This window comes from Polypterus senegalus, chromosome 12, assembly GCF_016835505.1.
Source record: "Polypterus senegalus isolate Bchr_013 chromosome 12, ASM1683550v1, whole genome shotgun sequence".
Taxonomy (NCBI): Eukaryota; Metazoa; Chordata; class Cladistia; order Polypteriformes; family Polypteridae; genus Polypterus; species Polypterus senegalus.
In genome coordinates this window covers 76,482,044-76,506,254 of record NC_053165.1, presented here as the reverse complement: position 1 = coordinate 76,506,254, position 24,211 = coordinate 76,482,044, and the positions used below count along the sequence as shown (strand labels likewise).

The 24,211-nt window shown below is 39.2% G+C and overlaps 2 protein-coding genes across 4 annotated transcripts in view; one reads left to right on the top strand and one right to left on the bottom strand.

Annotated features, from left to right (window-relative positions):
* Positions 1 to 3,061: 3,061 nt before the first annotated feature.
* On the top strand, positions 3,062 to 21,545 carry rec114 (REC114 meiotic recombination protein). The gene is made up of 6 exons (XM_039772353.1): positions 3,062 to 3,246; positions 10,356 to 10,445; positions 12,168 to 12,251; positions 12,566 to 12,685; positions 12,776 to 12,856; positions 20,947 to 21,545. Exons 1-6 carry the CDS (start codon positions 3,139 to 3,141, stop codon positions 21,109 to 21,111), a joined length of 648 nt encoding a protein of 215 aa, XP_039628287.1. The 5' UTR covers positions 3,062 to 3,138; the 3' UTR covers positions 21,112 to 21,545.
* Positions 21,380 to 24,211, bottom strand: part of LOC120541073 (neuroplastin-like) — a 44,962-nt gene continuing 42,130 nt past the window's right edge. For all 3 annotated transcript variants that reach the window (XM_039772351.1, XM_039772350.1, XM_039772352.1), the window contains 2 exons: positions 22,731 to 22,806; positions 21,380 to 22,328 (listed from right to left, as the gene is read on the bottom strand). In XM_039772351.1, coding sequence (XP_039628285.1) covers positions 22,746 to 22,806 — 61 coding nt within the window. In that variant the 3' untranslated portion in view covers positions 21,380 to 22,328; positions 22,731 to 22,745. The remainder of the gene's footprint in view (positions 22,329 to 22,730; positions 22,807 to 24,211) is intronic.

Here is a 24,211-nt window from a genome sequence, read left to right as displayed (position 1 = left end):
GAAAAGTAATAAGAAAAATTGAGGCTTGTAGGGTCATTAGTGTCACACACACACACAGTTCAGTCGAATTGTTAGTTGGATGCTCGACCAAACATGCAACACGTCATTGGCACTTCAGTGCCACAAGAAACAAGAATGCAGTTGTGGACAGCAGGTTCTTTATTGCCACGTGCTAATCAACATGCAACGTGTCACCGCTGGTCAGTGTCACCATTAGTGACTGATAGATGGACATGAAAGGTGCCATATGATAGGTTTTTAGGGATCTTGTTGCCATGTGTACAGAGTCCAGTCAGAATGTTCTCTGCAAGTGCAAATCATCACACTGCATGTCGCCCCACCTGAGCAGAGCTGCCTGACCTGGAAACCTCTGCCTTCCTTACCTGACCTGGCCTGACCAAATCTCTGAGCAGAGCTGCTTGAGCGTGTGGAGCGGCAGGCGCTCCCTGTCTGAGGCTTGACCCGTTACAAGGAAAAGACACACGTGTGCTGAAGAAGTGATGTTTAGAAGTTGAACCATTTTGCGCTTCTCACTTTTGCCCTCCGCCAATCAGAAGCCCCATTAGGTACACTCGCCCGTTTTCTCTTTTGTTAGATTTATATATTTACACAGATTTAGCTGGTCTTGTTTAAAATTTATTTCAGCATATCCCACAGGACACTTTTGGAACGTAATCACAGGCCCACTGTAAAGCAGAGTCCGAGCTAAAGGGATACCCTGATTCATTTGGGTTAATTCTTGTAAAAGATATTCCACCAAGGCGACAAGAGAGCTCGCTCATAGGCTGTCCCTCTCTAACACAATACTTGCTGTCATGTTGGGAGTCACCGAGCCTTCTGGCCATCTGACCTTTCCTCTGGCCGTGGACGGAGAGCCAAGACCTCAGCAACTGTTAGTGACGTGTTGTTCCGTTACATCAGCGTTAAAAGCCAAGCTCAGTCCCACCTATTGTTGAGTATTTTGTCCTCTGCTTTTGGACGAAAGCTCTGATGTGATATCTAAGAACCGACCGTTCAGGGACTGTATGCCAAACACCAAATACACTCCCAGCTTTTCATGGCACGTTGTGATTGCTGAGGATTGAGACGATAATGAGATCGATGCAAATGCGGCATTGTGTTTGTTGCAGATGTACGATTGTGCTGTCAGGTGTGACTCCGAGGCGGGTGACTGGGAAAGATAAGACAAGCCGAAATGTACAGAGAGGCACTCAAGAAATGTCCTTGAGGGTCCACAAGGCACAGGATACCTTTGTTAAGGTTCATGCTTGAATTCAACTTTAAAGCTCTTACTGTTTCACAAATTTCGACTCAGTGTGCGCATCAGTACAGGAACAGGAATGGGAACACAAAAGAGTTGACCCATGGGCACATAAAGCTGGCATGTTGCAGGTAGCTTTGCATGCACTAGAATATAAGCAGGGTGTAGTGTGGCAGGCCTTGGAGTTGTTGCATATAACGATTACAGATGAAAGTTACGATGGTCCTCGGAGCTGGGGACCCTCAATGACTTCTTGGTCTTGGAGTGTCACTCACACAGGGGTTGCCCAAACCAAACAGGCCTTATGAAGTCATCATGGCATGCCTAAGACAAAAAGAAGCGGAGCTCATTGCACAAACATCAATGTGCCAGCTGTGCCACCTGTCCAACATGAAAAAAGCAATCCGTCAGTCACACCTCTGCTTTCACATGTTGTAACACGACTGCACATTTGAGTGACATGCCTTGACATTCCAGGCAGTTGTTGAGCCAGAAACACAATATCCAAAGGAGAGCGGCACACATCCACAAGTGGGTTCTGTTCTAATGTGTTAGATCAGACATTCGACAGGCAAAGCGCCCTGTTAGCCAGCCAAGGATGGGGGTCTTTCTGTCCTTTCACTTCCCAAAATCAGCTTTAGTGATGTAAGGAGTACGCTTGAAAAGCAGCCCAGAGTGAAGGCATCAAAACTGGACAAGGGCTGTGTATTTGTGTGGAGGAATTCCTTCATAATTACCGGGACAACTCTGTGAACGCTTTCTTGTTACCATTTACATGCTCGGTTTTGACAGGCATCTCATCTCGCCGTCTCACAGTCATCTCATTTGAAGTACTGCAGGTTGCCAAACACACGCGCTACCATAACTCAGGACAATGTGATTCTTTGTCATTTTGATGCCTTGAGTCCATTTTCTTGTGTGTGTTTAATCCATACAAAGCAGCAGAGACGCCACTATGGATGTCTTGGCTTCAAAATGAAACATGAGGGCATTACGGAAGTGTTTGATTCAAGAAGGGCATATACCCTGAAGAAGAAAAAATACAGAAATATGAAAAGGACAGGGCAGCACGGTGGCGCAGTGGGTAGCGCTGCTACCTCGCAGTTAGGAGACCCGGGTTGGCTTCCCAGGTCCTCCCTGCATGAAGTTTGTATGTTCCCCCCGTGTCTGCGTGGGTTTCCTCCCACAGTCCACAGACATGCAGGTCAGGTGCATTGGCGATCCTAAATTGTTCCTAGTGTGTGCTTGGTGTGGGTGTGTGCCCTGCAGTGGGTTGGCGTCCTCCCCAGGGTTTGTTTCTTGCCTTGCACCCTGTGTTGCCTGGGATTGGCTCCAGCGGACCCCCATGACCCTGTAGTTAGGATATAGTGGGTTGGATAATGGATGGATGGATGAAAAAGACATATTACAAAACGCTATTCACCACAGCAAATATGAAATGTTTTATTTATCAGCAGCATTTTAATTGTGTGAGCTGGTCCAGCGCTATCACGACACTACTTGAGTAGACTATTAAGGTTTGAGAATGAGAATAGGACGCGCTGCCACGTTGTGCTAACTGTCGCATCGCATTGTTCCATATAATCATAGCAACTCAGCACGATCGTATTGCTTGTGGGTGATTTTGCGGTCCATGCACACAACACCAAAATAGTTCGCCATTAAATCAAAGTCAACCGAACAGAATCCCCATCCAACGCCCGACTCAGTGACTCAGTGCGCCTCAGTGCGCCTCTGGCCAGCTACGCAGTCGCACTGCAGCCCGGCCATGTGCGCACGCGTGTGACATCAACCCGCCCTTTTGTGCCGAAAGAAAGAAAAGGCGCGCGAAGTGAGTGGATGAGGCGAGTGTGTCCCGCGCGTTTCTAGCGGGCGTCATGGCGGAGGGCGGCGTTGTGGCGGAGCTGCCTTTGGCAAGCCAGTGTTGGCGACTGAAGAGCTACGGACGCTGGGTACCTCGGCAGACAGGAGAGAAGACGTGGAAGGTGGGGACGTAGCTTGGCTACGTGTACGTTTTACTTGTTATTTCTGTGTCCGTTGTTAATATACACACATTAGACAACGAAATCAGCCAAATAAACAGCGTCACTGTTCCTTGGATCCGTTCAGTACGTTTCACTGGTGTTGAACGGCTGTCTTGTAGCACGCTCAGGGGTTTGCCAACAGATTTATTGTGCGTTCCTGTTATAAAGTGGACAGTACACGTATGATGCGTACAATTTATAATGATTGGCCTTAAAAAAGAAAGAGTTGGGAAGGCTGACAAAAGTGCTAAGCGGCTTCTTAGACACACATGTCGGGGCGAGTGCTGCAGGGTTCTTCTGGTGGTGGTCTCCGCAGCGTCTCAGTCCACGTAAGACTGGAAGGATCAACAGCTTTAACATGCGATGTACAGTGCATCTGAAAAAAGTTTACTTGAGGTTTTTGCAAATTTATTAAAAATAAAAAAAAACTGAGAAAGCACATGTACATAAGTATTCACAGCCTTTGTCATGAAGCTCCAAATTGAGCTCAGGTGCATCCTGTTTCCCCTGATCATCCTTGAGATGTTTCTGCAGCTTCATTGGAGTCCATCTGTGGTAAATTCAGTTGACTGGACCTGATTTTGAAAGGCACACAGCTGTCTATAGAAGGTCCCACAGTTGACAGTTCATGGCAGAGTGCAAACCAAGCATGAAGTCAAAGGAATTGTCTGTAGACCTCCGAGACAGGATTTTCTCGAGGCACAAATCTGGGGAAGGTTACAGAAAAATTTCTGCTGCTTTGAAGGTCCCAATGAGCACAGTGGCCTCCATCATCTGTAAGTGGAAGAACTTTGAAACCACCAGGACTCTTCCTAGAGCTGGCCGGCCATCTAAACTGAGCGATCGGAGGAGAAGGGCCTTAGTCAGGGAGGTGACCAAGAACCCGATCGTCACTCTGTCAGAGCTCCAGAGGTCCTCTGTGGAGAGAGGAGAACCTTCCAGAAGGACAAACCATCTCTGCAGCAATCCACCAATCAGGCCTGTATGGACGCCACTCCTTAGTAAAAGGCACGTGGCAGCCCACCTGGAGTTTGCCAAAAGGCACCTGAAGGACTCTCGGACCATGAGAAACAAAATTCTCTGGTCTGATGAGACAAAGATTGAACTCTTTGGTGTGAATGCCAGGCATCATGTCTGGAGGAAACCAGGCACCGCTCATCACCAGGCCAATACAATCCCTACAGTGAAGCATTGTGGTGGCAGCATCATGCTGTGGGGGGCAGGAACTGGGAGACTAGTCAGGATAAAGGGAAAGATGACTGCAGTAATGTACAGAGACATCCTGGATGAAAACCTGCTCCATAGCGCTCTTGACCTCAGACTGGGGCGATGGTTCATCTTTCAGCAGGACGACGACCCTAAGCACACAGCCAAGATATCAAAGGAGTGCCTTCAGGACAACTCTGTGAATGTCCTTGAGTGGCCCAGCCAGAGCCAGACTTGAATCCGATTGAACATCTCTGGAGAGATCTTAAAATGGCTGTGCACCGACACTTCCCATCCAACCTGATGGAGCTTGAGAGGTTCTGCAAAGAGGAATGGGCGAAACTGGCCAAGGATAGGTGTGCCAAGCTTGTGGCTTCATATTCAAAAAGACTTGAGGCTGGAATTGCTGCCAAAGGTGCATCGACAAAGTATTGAGCAAAGGCTGTGAATACTTATGTACATGTGAGTTCTCAGTTTTTTTTATGTTTAATAAATTTGCAAAAACCTCAAGTAAACTTTTTTCACTTTGTCATTATAGAGTGTTGTGTGTAGAATTCTGAGGAAAACAATGCATTTAATCCATTTTGGAATAAGGCTGTAACATAACAAAATGTGGAAAAAGTGATGCGCTGTGAATACTTTCCGGATGCACTGTAAATTTTCATGTCACATAGATGGCGCAGGTTTATGAGACACTGAATCCCTTTTGAAACGGATTTGGAACAGCTTACGTTTGAACTCGATTGCCAGTGGTGTTTTGGGGAGGCATGTGCGTAGTTTCTATGGAGCGAGATCTTTAAAGTGCAGGGTGATGGACAGTAGAATTCAGTTAAGAGTGTTATTCGTAAAAAAAAAAAAAAATTACATTGAAGTACACTAAAGTGGTTTGCCGTAATGTTATAGAATTCATATAGAAATCCAGTAAGATGGAGTTTTGTATAGGTGCCCCAAAGTATCATTAATAGCATTAAGAGAAAGCTGTTCAAGTCCTAGAGATGGAAATGATTATAATGTAAATGTTATTTAGTAAAGGATGACCATTTATGTAACCCAGACTTGGATACTTAAGTTGACAAAACATCTGTGAGGATTGTGGCCTGACAATTGGACAAGTGGAAGCTGTATGGCCCTCCAAGTATATCTGCCTCATATGAAATTCTTTTAATGGAAGTTTACAGGGTTGTGTTATAACACCTTGGGGGGGCTGTGGCTACATAAAATTTAATATATATATATATATATATATATATATATATATATATATATATATATATATATATATATATATATATATATATATATATATATATAATATATATATATATATATATATATATATATATATATATATATAATTATTATTATTATTATATTTTTTATTTTTTTTTAATTTTTATTATTAATTACCAAGTTCCGTCGGCTCTTGCTTGAACGTAGTAATTGATACATCAATATTAATTCTATTGATTATAGTGAGTGCTGACTGTTTTTCAGTGCTGAGATCTTTATAAGCAATCATATTACTTTACAGTTGGCAGGAGTTTTTTATAAGTTAGGAATATTTTTTGAATTTCTTAAACCAAATGATAAACAAGGGCAGCACGTTGGCGCAGTGGGTAGGTTCACTTCCCGGGTCCCCTCTGCTTGGAGTTTGCATGTTCTCCCCGTGTCTGCGTGGGTTTCCTCCCACAGTCCAAAGACATGCAGGTTAGGTGCATTGGCGATTCTAAGTTGTCCCTAGTGTGTGCCCTGTGGTGTGCTGGCGCCCCGCCCAGGGTTTGTTTCCTGCCTTGCGCCCTGTGTTGGCTGGGATTGGCTCCAGCAGAACCCCGTGACCCTGTAGTTAGGTTATAGCGGGTTGGATAATGGATGGATGGATGGATGAATGAATTATTTTCAAAAGAATTTTACCAACTTAAGGTTTTGGTCATTTATGCTGTGTCATTTAGATTTTTTTTTCAGTTAAGCTCATGCATGTTTATTATAAGTACTTTTTTTAAGTTCCATGTCCACAACAGTATTTGGAATACTTACTTGGGCATTCCTTTCTAATTCTTATGTAATGCGTGTCTGTCCATTGACTTGTTACCTGTTGTTTACACCAGTGGTACGTTAACAATTGTGGAATGTTCTGCTGATGTAGACCTCAAAGTTTTATTTGAAAAATGTCTACAGAAAATTCTGAATTTCCATTTTAGTAATATATAATATATCTGTTTTTTGTCTAAAATCCAGTTGAAAATGCAGGCAATGTAAAGTTTTGCAAGTTTATTAGTTCTACTGTATGTTGAAACATAACATATTCTAAACTAAAGCTAAAAACTATTATTCATCCAAAAAAGAGAGATTTCTTTTAAAGATTTTGGTGAAATACACAATGTCTGTTATAAGTGTTTCACAAAACTTTCCATTTTCTCAGAAGGCGTGAACACAGATGATGTGCTTTAAAAATGCCATAACAGAAAGAAAATGAATGTAGTAATTCAAAGACTGAGAACGATATGTTTAAACATACATTTTAACTGTGCAACAAAAGACAAGCAGGAGGCACAAGCTTAAGCAAAAAACCTCTTCAGATGCACTTAGCAAAGAATATCATGAAAATATCAAGCCAGTCTGCTAAAAGGGCGGCATGGTGGCGCAGTGGTAGCACTGCTGCCTCGCAGTTAGGAGACCCGGGTTCGCTTTCTGGGTCCTCCCTGCGTGGAGTTTGCATGTTCTCCCCGTGTCTGCGTGGGTTTCCTCCCACAGTCCAAAGACATGCAGGTTAGGTGGATTGGCGATTCTAAATTGGCCTTTGTGTGTGTCCTGTGGTGGGTTGGCACCCTGCCCAGGATTGGTTCCTGCCTTGTGCCCTGTGTTGGCTGGGATTGGCTCCAGCAGACTCCCGTGACCCTGTGTTTGGATTCAGCGGGTTAGAAAATGGATGGATGTTCTGCTAAAAGATAAGGAAAAAAGATTATGAGGTGTTGGTCAGAACATCAATAATTTTCATGAGTATATACACTACTCTCAGTATTGAGATGTCTAACTGAAAAAAAAAGTTAAAGCACATTACACAAATTCAAAAGTGTTTTGCTTACTTAATTGTCAGGTCCTCCAGGTTAAGACAAATAATAAATATCCAGTGATGTCCAGTGAGTATGCTTATTCGGTGTATGTATTTCAGTATACAATATGTTTCAGTGCACTGATTTTGAGTTTTAACGTGCAGTGTTTCATTATAGGGTGTATGTACTGTGAACAATGAGTCAAGTCCTAAATAGTGCCTTATAAAAAATGACAGGACGTACCTCTTTGAAAATGCAGACCTGCTTTTATTGCAGAAGGTGTGATTCCCAAATCGGCAGAGCAGTAGGCCAGAGCTGGTACAATACAATGATTAACAATAAATACAGTGAAGTTAAGCATTTATAAAAAGTCACAAGCAGTGAAACTTCACACTGTCACGTTGGATGTTTAGAATGTGCCGATTGGTTAAAAGTGTTTTGTGCACAAGGACAGAAGTGTTGATATCAGTTTCTGAAGCAAAAGGATGCATCTTAACATGCTGTGACAGTATATATCACTATTTTTTACAATACCATTCCAGTATGCCATGCAAATTTCAATTGGTGACTTTTAATACAATGGGAGCAGCTAATTCTAATATTTTTTGTAAGAGAAATACAGAGAAATCATAAAAATGTTTAATTGGGAGTATGTTGTATTTATAATAAAGAAGACAAAACTAACATATTAATGACGTTGATGGGGCAGTTGTATTGCAATTGTTGCTGTCTTTTTGTGCTTAGTAAACAGATGCATCTGCTAGACTTTTTAATTAGCATGGCATAGTTAATGTCTCGGTCTTTTAGAGCAAAATGTAACTTGGCTGTGCCATAAAGTGTCAGTAGTAATCCAGACATACCAAAACAGTGTGCCATCTTGGCGTCCAAAAACGTTTCATTGTTATTCCTGCCCTGCTGTGGATTCACTAGACTGTAATTCCATTATTATCGTTGCATTTGAAAGTTAATTCATCTCCTCATGAAAAAAAATGTGTCAGTGATTTACTGATTTTGCTAATACATTCATTATCAATGTAATCATTTCAAAAATAGATGCTATCCTGGTTACAGAGGATAGGCTTTAAAGTCTATAGGTGAGTGAATGAAAGTATTTACCCTGTCTGGTGCTGTAGGAAGATGCTATTCTGTTTCAATAAATAACAAGCTTCAGCAAACTTCAGAATCTACAAACAACACTGTTACTGCTGACCTTAAAAGAGCTTAAAAGAGAAATCTAGACAAGGGGTTCAAGAGGGTAAAGAGTCCCGCGTGTGCAGTTGGTCATAGTAACCTTCTGATAGTGTCTAGGTGAATCTGCACAACTTCAGTGTCCCTAACAAACCGCATAGGCTGGAACCCCGAGAACTCATTTCAACTTTGGCTTCCATAAGTTTGTCTTGGAGTGACAAAATCTTTTTCTCTAATAAAAAAATTTAAAGTCATTAAAGCAAGTATGATGGGAGTATATTTGCAAATCCATTAACTTTCATACAGTTAATTTGTGCGTATTTTGATATATTTAGACTGATTTCAAATTAAATTGATTTGCAATTTAGAAGGCTTGTGTGCTAATCCTTTGAAAGGAGAAATAAGTGTTTTTATTTTGCCAGATTGCAAAAATAGAATAGTAAGATAGCTTCATAAACTGAACACAGATTTACACTGATAATAAAAAACAATGAAAATTATTAAAAATATTTATATTGTTGTAGAAGTACAAATGTCCTCCATCCATCTACTATCTGAACATACATATTTCAAGGTTGTCTTGAGCTGGAGCCCATCCTGGCAGCTTTGGGTAAAGGCACCTTAACAACCTCTGGATAGCATTCTAGCCTGTCAGGAAGCGTAGTCAGCCATCACACTTGCTTGCACTGTGCCAGTGTTAGATTTTATCAAATTAACTCCAGTATCTTTGGGGTGTGATGTAAAATCAGAGTGCCTGGAGAAAACCAAGTAGTAGAGAGAATGTCTAATGAGAATAACAAAGCTGGTGAGGTAGCAGTGCTAATGGGCCGTGTTGCCCATAAGTTTAAACATCAGTGAAAAATGGGTAACATGTTAGTTTAGGGTCTGCAAAAAAATTCTGTTTTACTCTTATGTGACAAAACCTTAATGGTGGCTTGTTTGGTGTTGATGACAAATACAAAGCATCAGTAAAGGGGCTATTCATCTGTGCAATATGGCTTGCTGAAATAACTTCAGTTTGGAACAGTCAGGTGAGTGAAGTGAGACAGATGTCTCGATATTGGCTACTTCAGTATAAGACTTTGGAATCCTTCATATTCATAAGTAATTTTTACCAGCATGTCAAATGCACAAAGATGAATAACCTGTTTAATGATGCTTTATAACAGTTATTATGACTTAAAGTTATTATGGCCTTTGTTAAGGTCTTGTTGCATAAGAGTAAATGAGTAATTTTTGCAGTACCTATACTAAAGTGTTTACAAAAATAAAATCTGAAAAAGGTACAGGCCAAAAAGAGGTTAGGTTATGTAATTATGATAGAGTACATAGCCAACTCTTAGGTTTATGGATTTTATTAATTAAAAGTTTTTGAAAACAGTATTAAACACTTTGTTTTAGAACTTTAGAACTTTGTTCATACATTCTCTCTGAATTCTGCTTCCTAGTTGTAGAGTTTTGAATCATGGCTATTGCAAGAAAACCGAGATAATTGGTCATTACAATTCGAGACCTGTTAGGAGCTGGGTGATGTGCTGACTTGGGCTGTTTCATGAAAATGTGTTTAAAAAGTTGCTCTTTACAGTTCCCTTGCCTACTTGACAATTCTTTTTGTCTTTTTTTCAGATGATTGAATCAAGTGATGACCTTGGACCACTAACACTAACTATAGTCCAGTCTGGGCATTTCCTTGTATGTCAGGGACATACTCTATTGGTGAGCTTCCTGAGAGGTTTAAGATGCTGTTGCTTTAGTTGTAGTGATCCCACAAGTTAAAAAGTATGATGTCTGTCTTCAGGTAACAGCTTATAAGATTATTATAATATTTAATATATATATATATATATATATATATATATATATATATATATATAAATAATATTAATTATATAAGATTATTATTATAAGAAATACACCTGCCCCTCATGTAGATGTGTCCAACTTTATACTGTTATTGAAACATCTGTCACATCTGCCATCCATTAGGTTCTTTGGATGTTGCCCTTTTTTTAGTCTTTATATATATATATATATATATATATATATATATATATATATATATATATATATATATATATATATATATATATATATATGTCGACACGCTGGAGGGACTATGTCTCCCGGCTGGCCTGGGAACGCCTTTGGGATTCTCCCGGAAGAGCTGGAAGAAGTGGCCGGGGAGAAGGAAGTCTGAGCCTCTCTGCTTAAGCTGCTACCCCCGCGACCCGACCTCGGATAAGCGGAAGAGGATGGATGGATGGATATATATTGTCTTGTGTGGGGAATGTCATTACTGTGCTCTCCACATAATGGCTCATTAAGAGAACGTCTAAAGTTTTGTGGTTTCCACTGCACTGTCTTGAGTTGTCATCTACTCTTTTTGTACTCTTCTTAACCAGGACGAAATGTGCAGCAGAGGTGTCTGTCCTTACTAATCCCTGTATATATAGATCTAGAGGAGTGATAGAGGTCATACTGTATAGCTCATGTTGATGCCAAGGAGCCATGTGCGCAAACCTAGTTTTACACCTGTCCATTTAAACCAACATTGTTAATGGGAGTGTATTGCAGTAGTCACATGATTAGAGATTTCTGTACTTTGAAAGGTGACAAGTAGTAGCAAACAGACAATGGGCTAGATTAAAGTACTTCTCCCCATCTAACATTACATTGTCTTCTGCTGCAACCTTGATGTGCTTGCTTATCATACCAGTTTAAATTCCCTTCACTCCTGTGGCTCTAATAGATGCATCTCTCATACAAGTCTATGTGTAAAGAAGACTTTCTATGTTCAGAAATGTAGTACTAGGTTGTTGTACCGTGTTAGCCATTATGGATGTAGAAAAAAGCCAAGCAAAATGACACCTTTTTATTGGCTAACTAAAAAGATTACAATATGCAAGCTTTTGAGGCAACTCAGGCCCCTTCTTCAGGCAAGATGTAATCATGTTCAGAAATAAAAGAGTAATAGCTAATCCCAGGCACTCTTTACTAATCCATATTGTGAATGCTGAGAATAATGAAGTGTGAGATGCTTAGTGACTTGTCAAGATGTTCTGATGCTTGTTGCCTACAGTAACAGCAGCATTTTCTTAGCCTTTATGGAACAAAACCATGTTTGTTTTAATCTACAGCAAGATATTTGGGTAGAGCTTTGCTTTGAGAATAGAGGCACTTCTTACACATGAAATACAGAGTAGTGTTCATATATGTTTTCTTCAAAAGGCTGCTTAGATAAAGACAAAGTAGAGTAATGGAAATTGCTGCTGTCTTGTTTTTAACATTGATACTTGGGATGGGTGTAATGCCTTTTTGTGTTAACATCATGAGTTTGATATACTGTAACATGCTCTTCTTTATGCCAGGCTACACCTTTTGAATCTCTGGCTCCATCTGCTGCTTAGCTTTTGTAATAGTTTCTCTTTTATGTTGCAGGAAGGATTTTCACTGATTGATGCTCCTTTCTTCCTGAAAGTGATGCCAAAGTCTGACCATCTCCTGTTCTCTGTGAAAATTAAGGTACGCAGATTGTCTCCTCTCTTCACTCAGCTAATTTGTTTACCTTGGTGCACAAATACAGTGTGAATAGAGCTAAAGATTGAGAAGTGGATTTATGTTCACTTTCCACTGCTGATCCCTCCTCATTCTCAAAACTGCACAGAGATCTTTTGAACTGTCAGCAATGTGCATTTGTTTTGACTTTTCTGACTTCATTGACCTTTTCCTTGAAACCTTCCATCCTTCTGAGTGTATTTATTGCCTGGAAATTGGAATGATAAGCTGTTTGTTTTTGCTGCTAGTGAGTGTTTTTATTTTTTAAAATCTGTTCATAGAATGAGTGCCGCATGTTTCGAGTACAGTTTGATGGAGCTAATTTTCAGGAGGCTGTGGAGTTCAGCAGGGATGTTTGCTTCAGGTTGCAACAATATACGGTTATGGGTGTTAACAACAAGGTGAGAAACTTTGCTGCTGACAAACCTCCTGCAACATTCTTTTTTGGTTGTTTCCTGTTTGTCAATATGCACACCCTTGTTTCCATGCAGATGCAAAATGCTGAAGATGTTATAACTGGATCAGAGGAACAGGACCTGCAGGGTAGGCTGCCCATTTGTTGTCTGGCACAGGTATTACTTCTACTTCATGTCGTAATTTTTTGTTGTCAGGCTTTAGCCAGCCAATTTTAGAATTAAAGATGCCATAGAATTTAAAGGGATGTTTCTGATCATCTGTCAGACAGCCTAGTGGGATGCAAACAGAGTATTTTAGTATTGTTTCTTCTGTTTCTAAACATATGTGTAATCTGGTGTTTTTAACCCATATCTGTTTACCTTGCTGCTGCCAGGACTAACCGTAGCATATCTTTGCCTTTGATAAACACTAATGAAGAAACCAAGCTTGACTTGGATATAGGCCTGGAGCTTTGTTAATAAATGTTGTGTACACATAAAAAGAGGCTTAAAAATGAGTGTATGTAACTTCCCACGCAAACGTCAGGATTTAGAAAAGAAAACTTGACAGGGGAACAGGTGTATGTTTATGGCAATTTTGCCCCATTTGTGTATGATTTTTCAGAGAAACTGGGAAATTACGACACCCTTGATCAAGCAGGGAAATCCCCCAGGGAATATCACCAAGCTATTCTTATAACGTGCATTGACATGACAAACATATTACAACTCAGAAGTGATAAATATGATATACAAGCTCTGTTTTAGTTCCCTTTTAAGTGGGCCAGTGCTGTTTAGTTACACTGAAGAATGTTTTTAATTATTCATCAGTTTATATTGGCTACCTGTTGTCACTTCTCAGGGAACTGGTGACAGGCTTCACTCCATCATGTCTGCTGTGGTGGAAGCCATCAACCTAACAGACAGGCACTACTTCCAGTTTTTGTATGGTGTGGGTGTACATACATAAAATGTAACCTTTTTTGCCAACATAGAAAAGAAATTTGCAGCAGTGTTTGGTTCTCCTAATGATTCAGAGCAATTTATTGCGCTTATATTGCAACTAGCAAAATACCCGCGCTTTGCAGCGGAGAAGTAGTGTGTTAAAGAAGCAATTAAAAAAAGAAAAGGAAACATTTTGAAAATAACGTAACATGATTGTCAATGTAATTGTTTTGTCACTGTTGTGAGTGATGAGTGTTGCTGTCATATATATATATATATTTACACACACACACACACACACACACACATAAACATATATATATACATATCTATACATATACACATAAATATACACACACACATATATACATACATATATATATCTACATATATACACACAAGTACATATATATATATATATATATATATACATATACACACACACACATATATATAAACATATATACATATACGTACATATCTACATATATACACACACAGCTATTTCGTATCAGTGCAATACGCTGCTTGTTAAAACGGATTACTCCGCTCTTACGTGCAAGTCTGCGTGGATATTATGAACTATTGTATTTGTTCAAGTTCTATTTAAATTTTAAATAGAAGGAATTTTTATTTAGTCGACAGAAATATCTTTGGTAGGAATGGTAAAAACAGACAGGAATATTATTCGTGAATAAATCAACTCAAACCTTAAACAACTTATAATATTTTGCTCTCCATAAAAATATATCCTGTCTAAATTATACAAGTTAGAAATAAAGTAAACGTTAAAAGAACAAACATTCAAATTTCTTTTCTCTTATGTAATTTTATATAAAAAATAAACTTAGATTTTAAATATCCCAAAAGATTTTGCTCTCCATAAAAATATATCCTGTCAAAATTATACAAATTCAAATATGAACATGCTGCATAACAAAACCTAGAAATATAAATAAAATGTGTTCCTTTCAGCAATAACAAATCAAATCATTCAGTTGTCTTTGCTCATATGTCATTTTAGAGCTGGACGCCTGGCATCTTTTTGGCCACAAGTTCGTTTCTGTTTGTGTGAGGTTCTGTGTTGTGGAGATTCTCAGGATGGATTGCAGGTGCTCATCAGTGAGGCGACTCCTGTGTGCTGTTTTGTTAGTCTTTATCACTGAGAAGAGCTTCTCACACAGATATGTGCTACCAAACATGCACAAGGTTCGAGCCGCATGTAGACGGACTTTTTGTTCTTCAAAGTCACCAAAGCGCCGTGCAAACTCAGTGCGCTCAGTTTATCAGCAAAGTGCGATTTGGGAACACCGTAGTGACGACTTGGTTTAACATTACTTGGCAACAGGGAAAGTGGGGCAAATTGCACTGGTGCATTTGTGTCTCCCATAAAAGCAGCTTCACTTGAAATCAGTTTGTGATCGTGCATGGGTAAAAACGTCCGCTGAAGTGTCAGATTCTTATTTATTTCTTCTGCTTTCTGCATCTTCTGCATTGCATTCAGGTCTTTGAGCACCTGCAATCCATCCTGAGAATCTCCACAACACAGAACTCCCTGATGTTTTGTCTCATAGTGCCGTCTTAGATTAAATTCTGTAATTACAGCCACATTAGCTCCACAAATGAGACACACGGGTTCAATAAACATATACTCAGCCTCCCATCGGTTTTAAAGGCTCTATTTTCAGAATCAACTTTTCTCTTCAGCATCGTGTGAGCTAGCTTCGCAATAACTTGCAGCATCATAAGCTAGACTTGATTAACGCGTAAGTGTTCGGCAAGGCAGCTGAAGCGCTGCATTATGGGATCTGTAGTTTATTGTGTTACCAGCGCTTCATATACCCGGCCATTAATAACAATAATACAGTATATAAAATGATCTCGGGCGGATATAATTACACGCCGGGCGGATGTGGCCCGCGCCCTTGAGTTTGACACATATGGACTAAATAGAACTTGAAAAGATATATTTTTTCAAATGTGATCGCGCAATTCAGATAGAGTTGACGCACTACAGCCTGCATGCCTCAATAAGTCATCCTCCCTCGCTCTTACTTTTTACCGCTCATCTAATGAATACACTGAGTATGGCTTTACCAAAACAATCATTGATGGCTAATAAAGTATCCATTATTCGAGTATGTAGATCGGGATATATATATACATATATATATACCCGTATCGCAGCGAGAAGTAGTGTGTTAAAAAAGCTAGAAAAAAAAAGGGAACATTTTAAAAATAACGTAACATGACTGTCAATATACAGTATTTGTTTTGTGAGTGTTACTGAGTGTTGCTGTCATCAAGGATTTGATTATCATTATTTCTTTCAATCAGGTTCGTATTTGTAGGATGTGTTGTGTTCAAGTTACATTCCGTGTTTGTCAATCGCTGTAAAGATGACAGGTTTCATTCATCGATTCGTTTCTTACTGCATCAATAAACAGCTCGCCTTCTTCTTTATCTGAGACCTGACACACTGCATGCACGGTTTTTTACACTGTCTTCCTTTAGCGGACATTGACTTTTTCCAACGTGTGCTTTGTTTCCGCAGTAGTTGGATTTATGAATATGCTTGTATGTATCAGACGCTTCATATTTTTGCTGCCTTTTCAATTGTGTAATTCGGTTTTGTTCAGCTCTTTGGAACTGTTGCTTTTATCTGTGCACTCGCCAGTTCACGTGAGCCACTCGGTGTACATGCATCGAAGGTTCCCAGCTGTGCTGGTGCCATCTCGCTATGTCCATGGCTGTATTTAATGTTACCTTAGTCCTGGCACTTAAAACTTTCTCTCGCAGTTTCGCTGAGTTTGTGTCAAACACCACCCTGACCATCTCATCTTCCTCTCCATAAGCACAGTCGTTCACACGTGAATATTTAGTGGGAGTTTGCTATTGGATTGCCGCTGACGGACGGCCTTATATGGGCAGGCACTAAATTACAAACGCCAGCGGCAGCCTGTCTATGAACTTAATTTAAAGTGTAGGTTTACATCGTGCTTTGTTTCCGAAGTAGCAGAACTCATGAATATGGTTGTATATGTCACTCGCTCGCTTCTTATTGTTTCGCTGCCTTCTCAATTATATAATGCATGTTTTCTTCAGCGCTTTTTTGAGGTCTTCCTGGTTTTCTATGTACTGCGTGATTACGTGGGAGGCGTGATGATGTCACACGAAACTCCGCCCCCACGGCGTTGAAGCTCATCTCCATTACAGTAAATGGAGAAAAACTGCTTCCAGTTATGACCATTACGCGTAGAATTTCGATATAAAACCTGCCCAACTTTTGTAAGGAAGCTGTAAGGAATGAACCTGCCAAATTTCAGCCTTCCACCCACACGGGAAGTTGGAGAATTAGTGATGAGTCAGTGAGTCAGTGAGTGAGTGAGTGAGGGCTTTGCCTTTTATTAGTATAGATATGGGCACCTAGTGAGAATGAAGATGCTTTTGTTAAATGAGCGCTGACATTCCATTAACACACAAATCATGTGTAATGCCAAGATGAAACTGACAAACATCAGAGTTCAGTGTCCTGAGACAACCTTTGATTAATTTATTTTGAGACAAAATAGCTTTGACAAATGTGATGATACGGTAGGTGGTGGCAGGCTTATTCGAAAGTTAATTGGCTGAACCCACAGTTTTTCATAGGGCCTATTCTATTCATTGTAACATAAATCATGTCATTACATGTGCAAGTTGATAGTGGCTGCCTACACCTTGTACATTTCCTTGACCCCCAGAATGCAAAAGAAAGGAGCTATAATGCCACACATGATCTTGCGTTCTCAGTTGTGGCTTGCAACCAGATACTCTTGAATGCAGGTGTCAGTGTCTTGGTGTGTCACATAGGAGGCTGCTCTGCCAGCCTATGCAGTTGTGCAGTATTGTTAATACACTACATATGTATGAGGTTGATTAGCATGCTCTATATATGGATGTTTCAGGTGGCATTTGAGACATGTTCACATACGCACATTTACAAGGTGGTTGTGAGTTATAAAGGGTAAATTGCATAGAAATGTGCAGATGGCAGGTTTTATAAATCAATTTTATAAAAAAAATTTGGAGCATGCATTTTCCTATTTTTTGGCGTGTGCATATTTTCATGCTTGAATCCACACAAAGTTTTATAAATGAGGCCCCAGGAGTGAAAAAAATGGTAAATCTTTGCTCTCTGTACTCGCCCATTTGTAGAACATAGTGACAATCATCCAACTTCCAAAACTTGCTTATTCAGAGCAAGGTTTTGGGGACCCTGGAGCCTACTCCAGCAAGTATTCAGTGCAAGACAGAAACAATCCCTGGATAGGGTGCTAGACCATCACAAGGCATTGTAACAATTACTTAATGTGAATCACTCAATTATACTTATTAATTACTTGTTAATATTTGTTAATTATTCCTCCACTGTAAGAATCAGAATAGACAAGTTTCAACAGTCAGTGCAATGAAATGCTTTATTTTTACAAATTGGTCTTTTTTACGAATAATATGCTGTGGTTTTTTCTAAAAATATGTGCCTAGTTTTTATCAGCTTGAGCTTGATATAAAACTATTAACAATAGAGAGCAATACAATTTACATTTTTGGTTCTATATTAGCAAAAAAGAATGCCAAAAATATGCATAATACATTTTAGAAAATCACAGGAAAAGGTCAAGATTCTACTCTCATGATCAGTACTTGTCTTGCTACATCAAATGCTTTGTGTTACTGTCTTACCCAAATATCGAGCTGCATGGTGTCACCACTAGCTGTACTTGTGCACTGATGCCTATAAGCACACATTGCTACTGAAACCCTGTGAGTGGAATAGTTCATATTGACTTCAGAAAAATCTGTTTTTAGCTGATATTAGCACATTTTAAAAATCAAAATAGTTGGGTGAAAGTGGATTCATGTTGAACTGCAGATTAGTTTGGTTGGCACTTGTTTAACATTGTGCTTCCCAATATTTTGGAATTACAGCCTCCACGGGCATTTGGGTTCACTCAGTGGCCCAGTCATAGTGTTGAGTTTGGACACTATATGCTCATATTTACACCTCTGCTCAGGAATCCTCAAGTGATATGCCCTTCTCTTACCCTGTCGCCCTCCCTGACAGGTTGGAGCTCAAACTTGCACAGCTGGACTACATAGCCTCTTTCTCTGCCATTGCACCAAAGGTGAAAACCTTCGCTCCAGTGGCCAAACAGGCTGTTAACTACAAAGGGGTTTCTTTTGCAATACCAGACATGCACTCTTCTCTGTCTCTCTCAGACTTGCAGTACTTGCCTCTCCTGTTGTACAGTACTTTACCAGAAAGTTGCTCATTGTACTATATCACCAACCTATACTCTTAAGTAAACATTAAAGCTTTTTTTATCCTTCCCTTAGCAGAAATTGGCACAAACCAGTATTTTTTTTAAATCAGAAGATGTTTTCCAGTCCTTCATTGTCTACTCTTTTTTATTCTTTAAGCCACTGCATTGAGACTGCCTTGTATTTCACTGACGGCAGAGAAACCTTTTTGAGTCATTTGTATGCCATAACCATCTGTGAAAGGCTATGGGCAGTTATTTCATCCAGCAGTTGTGTGACTGACTGTTGGTCGTCTTTCAAGAGAGATCTGAGTCCAATTGGACCATGTTCTGGATTACTTTTATTTCCCCACATTGGTGGCCTATTCTTAAAGCATCTGTGACACTCTAATATTACAAAAAAGGAGGGATTAAAATGGGGAAGTTTACAAATGTCTCTCAAACTGTCAGTATTGGTAAAAGCCCCTAGATGCCAGTTTTGGTAGCTGCATTTCATTTAAGTACATCACATTGGTAACGTTTACACCTCTAGGGTCTCACTGGAGCCTTTGCCTTCTTTTTCTCTCAGTCTTTTGATTGATATACTGTATGTGTGTGAGTATGCCTTTAATTAACTGGTGGCCCATACTTGGTTGCTTCCTTCTGTTCAACTCCCTGGATAAACTTCCACTTAGTTAGCCTGTGATGAAAAAGCTGGTTCACGTAATGGATAGACATTTAAAGAACCCACATGCTAGTCAATACAAAGAGTTTCAGAATTTGTATTTAGTATGTCAACGCCCAGTTGCAGCCCAACAGAAGCATGCAGTAGCCTTATGGTAGTGAATGTTGACATGCTAGCCTTTCTTGCAAAAAAATGTGGAGATTACAAGGACATCATAGTTTTATTTAAATAGAAATGCAATGTGCACCGTTTGAATTTATGCAAAGCCTTTCAATGTGTCTGTGTTCTGTTTATGTTACTTTTCAGTACAATAGTTTACAAAAGTTTGCCCTGCAAACAGGTCCTCCAACTTACAGGGAAACCTTTTGAGGTTTTTTTAAGGTGGCTGGAGTGCCAATTCTGCCACCAACCTCCAGCTGTCAAGTATGGTGCTCAGGTGTCACCCATTGCACTGCTGCACTTTGGTCCCAATCTGGGAGGTTCATCATGTGGTGGGTGCAGCAACACGCTGTAAAATCAGTGCATGCTCCCAACCTTTACAGAAGATTGCAATACTTATTCAGTTAACATTTAATGGCATTTGTAACATTTCATTGTACTACCTCAGAGACAGGTTTTTTTTTTTTTTGATCAATGTTAAAAAACTGTTCACTGGATTTAAGCTTCTTTACTTGTTATTGTTTACAGAACTTTTTACTCTTCGCATTTACAAATGATTGCATTGCTTGAAGTATGTGCATTGTAATGATTACAAATTCTATTTGTTTTCATTAATGTAGTACTAGGGTGTTGTACCATGTTAGCCATTATGAATGTAGTGTGAAGTCAAGCAAAATGACACTTTTTATTGGTGAACTAAAACGATTACAATATGCCAGCTTTGGAGGCAACTTGGGCCCCTTCTTCAGGCAAGATGTTTTTTGTAATATTTTTAGTTAGCCAATAAAAGGTGTCATTTTGCTTGACCTCTCACTATTTTCATTAATGTAAAGCTTTAAATGACACAGGATTGCAATTTATTTACATTGATTTTTTTTTAATTGAGTTACAAAATAAACTGTATTGGGTATTGAAAATAGTATTGATTTCAAAGCTTAGTATCATATCAAAGTTTGAAATTTTGGTATATGACAATCTTATTTGTAAGCCAGTTGATTTATTGGTGGCAGCACAGAGAAAGAGTTGCTTACTTGCTCCTTGTTCGATAACCGCATGCTTGAAACTTTGAATCAAATGGTTGTATGCATTGCAAAATGTCTTGAGCTAGTGAACTGTGTGAAGGATGCTTTGTAAAACAGATTGATGCTGCTGTCTTGGTGCTGCACAACCAGCTAATCTGCTTTTCTGTTTTGAAGTCTTTCTTAGAAGGGGTGAAGTTGTCACTTCCTTTGGCCTACCAGCATTCCACACTGCAAGCAGAAGACCTTGGGGCTTTCCTTCGTCTGTGTCTACTGGACCACCGTTTCCCAGCATTTGTGGAGCAGGTAGAAAGTGAACTGCAGAAAATAGTTCATGAATGACTCTGCTTCATCTTTTTGTTGTAAGATGTCCTCAGTAAAATGTTTTCAAGGGCAGACAGTGGTCATTTACAGTAAAACGTGTGCAGATGATATGCATTGATAATTCATTCCCATCCATTTAATTCTGCTTAATGTTCCTAGTATAGATCCTAATTTGGCATATTCATTTACATGTTAGGTTCTCAAAGAAAATGACTTGTGTGTAATTGGAACAAAACTTCTCAGTCATCAAGTAACTTAAAAAAACAGGCAAAGAAAAACAAAAAAGTACTTATGTGGAGTTTTTATTTTCAAAAATGATTAGTTCCACGTGGCATAAAGCAGCCTGAGCCCAGCCCCCGCTGGTCCCAACTTCACTGCAACACACAAAGAATCAGAATGTTCATGCATCAATAGCAGTGCTTTACAATGGCAGCAGTTCACAACATTAAAGCTTTAAATTGAGAACAAGACACAAACATTTGGAAAAGATTAAAAATAGTACTCATTAGTAAATATTGCATAGGATATTGCCATGCTATACAGTACACGAAATGTGACAAAATAAAAGGAATGTATATTATAAAATCAAATTTACAAGATGAATTAGAGACCAGATTTTTAGCACATCATCGTGACAAGACAACAGACAATTGTTTCAAAATCTGCTATGTAAAAGAACTATATACAGAGAAATGCGCTAAAGAGCTGCATTGTGTTCCTCAGAAGACTGTAGTTTATTTAAATTCTTATTTTACACCTTAATTTATTTGCAAGAGACTTCTAGACAGATCAAGCCCTTGAGTGGAAAGGAGCAGCTCCAGCACTGTGTGGATGTACTGCTGGATGCCTATATGAATGGAGGTCAGCGATCAGGACTTGCAAGTTCAAGTTTCAATAAAATCAAGTACAAACAATCTCCCTTTGGATGTAGAGCCACTGGAAAATAAGAGGAGTATCATATTTCCGCATTGTACAGGAGGCGCTAGTATTGCATGCAGTTTCAGAATATACAAATAAAACAGAATAGTGTCCCAGAAATAACAGAAGCACACAAAGCATAATATCCTGCATAAGGTCATCAAAAAGAATCAGCACTTCTTGCAGGTTTACTCGAGACCATGTAAGGCGTTCATAAGCCAGCCAGTTTGTTCTTTGTTGGTTTCTTTAGACAAAAAGCGTGCCTTACAATCCAGTGCTATGATGTGCTTGCATTCTTTTACCCTTTGTTTAAGAACCTGTGGTAGGAATACAAATGTTTAGATATACAACATATATGTATACTATTTCATGATTTAAAGAAAATGTCAAAGTTGAAGAAGGGACATACTAATTTTGAATCCTTGTATTTCTATGTTGTGTGCTTTCTTCTTGTTGGCTGTCTGGCCACCATATTTCAAGAAAAGCCTCTGCCATATCCTAAGTGTGTTCTGACTTGTGAAACAAGCAGTACAAGCTACTGATATCATCATGTTCTGCGTAGAAAACTACTGCTGTTTTGCAATTACATGTAATCAGTCCCTATAAGCATTTATGGCTTCTTTGTGCCTTATTCCCAAGCTTAAAAAAAATGCCCAAGGTTATTTTTCACTGAGTTCAATGCAAGCCTCACTGCCTGCTCACCCCATCAGTTTACCTACCATGCCCAAAGCCCACTAATTGGTGTTCCTCTGGCGCAGATTCTTATCCTTATGGTTGTTGGTGGAGTTGGTTTTCCTGAAAGAGAAAAACACATAGATAAACCCGTCTGTGTGTTAACAAAGCAGAATGAACAATCAAAATATGCTAGCCTGATGAATGTAACACAGAAAGGATAAGTTCTATAGAAAGCAGCGGACATATCTAGAAGACTTTCTGAGAAGTGGTCTTGGAGCCTAAAAGGGAAGTTTTGTGAAGTTTTTGTTTGAGCAAAATACATTTCTTCTTGCAGGTGGGGAAAAACAACTCACTCATCTAATATTAGTTCACAATCTGAAAAGGTAGAAAATATTATTACAGGACAAACCTGTGAAATCATTCAGTGTCGATTGTATTTATTTAATTTTCATAGCTTGGCAAAATTCCAGCTTTAATTACTAAATTCAACATTTTCTTCTGAAGTGCAATTACTGACTTGCAGTTCCAGCAGTCTACTTGTACTTTCCTGTTTCATTTTCAAAAATAACAGCCCTGTAGGTGTCCTTCATAGAGTGCTGCTGAGAGTGTGAAAGCTTAGTCATGAGACAGTGGGGGGAAGAAAAAGCTATGATCATGTCTAAAATGCAATGTGCTAAAAACATAGTGTTAATAGTAAGTTGGCGCAACAGTGGCTTTAATTGGCTTGCTACTGTTGAATGGTTGTATTGTATTCAGCAAACACCATATCATCTTCAAGAATATTAGTATATATGGTCTTTAATTTTTTTTCTATGTCAAAAATTAAGATATAAAAGAAAACAATGTCCACAAGAATGTCAGTGTCCTTTATTTGTGAATACGTAGGGTGTTTTTTTAAAAACAAAACAAAAAGGTATGTCTGAACAATAGAATGCTCCCATTGAATACAATGACACACTGAAAGCAGTTGATTCTACTTGACGTAAGTACACATCTTAAAAACAAGACATTTTATGGAACACTACAGATTGATGATACCATATTGAAAAGTTGCTCTCATCAGATTGCATCACTGGTGAAAGTAGTGCTCAAACTGCTGGAAAGCATGAACAGCAGAGCTGTAGAGGAAATGGTTGCTTTTAAAATATACAACCAGAAATTTGTATCAGAAAATACTCTGATTAGGGGTTTTGAAATAGACATTAGTCAAGCCTGTAAAGCTGAGTAAGAATATAATAATAATAATAATAATTCATACATTTTATTTATATAGCATCTTTCCCATCTTTGAGGCTCTCCAAAGAGTTTCAGAAAGAAACAACAGGTTTATGTAACAATGAATACAAATGTTTCTGGAATAGGCCACTAAAACAGGCAGATACAGGATACACAAAGCACAGAATAAAAGACAAAAACAGTAAAATACTAAATGAAAAACTAGCAAATAACATTTGTGATATAACACACATACAAATTATACTGCGCATCTGGACAGAGATGAAGACTGAGAGAGGGGGCAGAATGT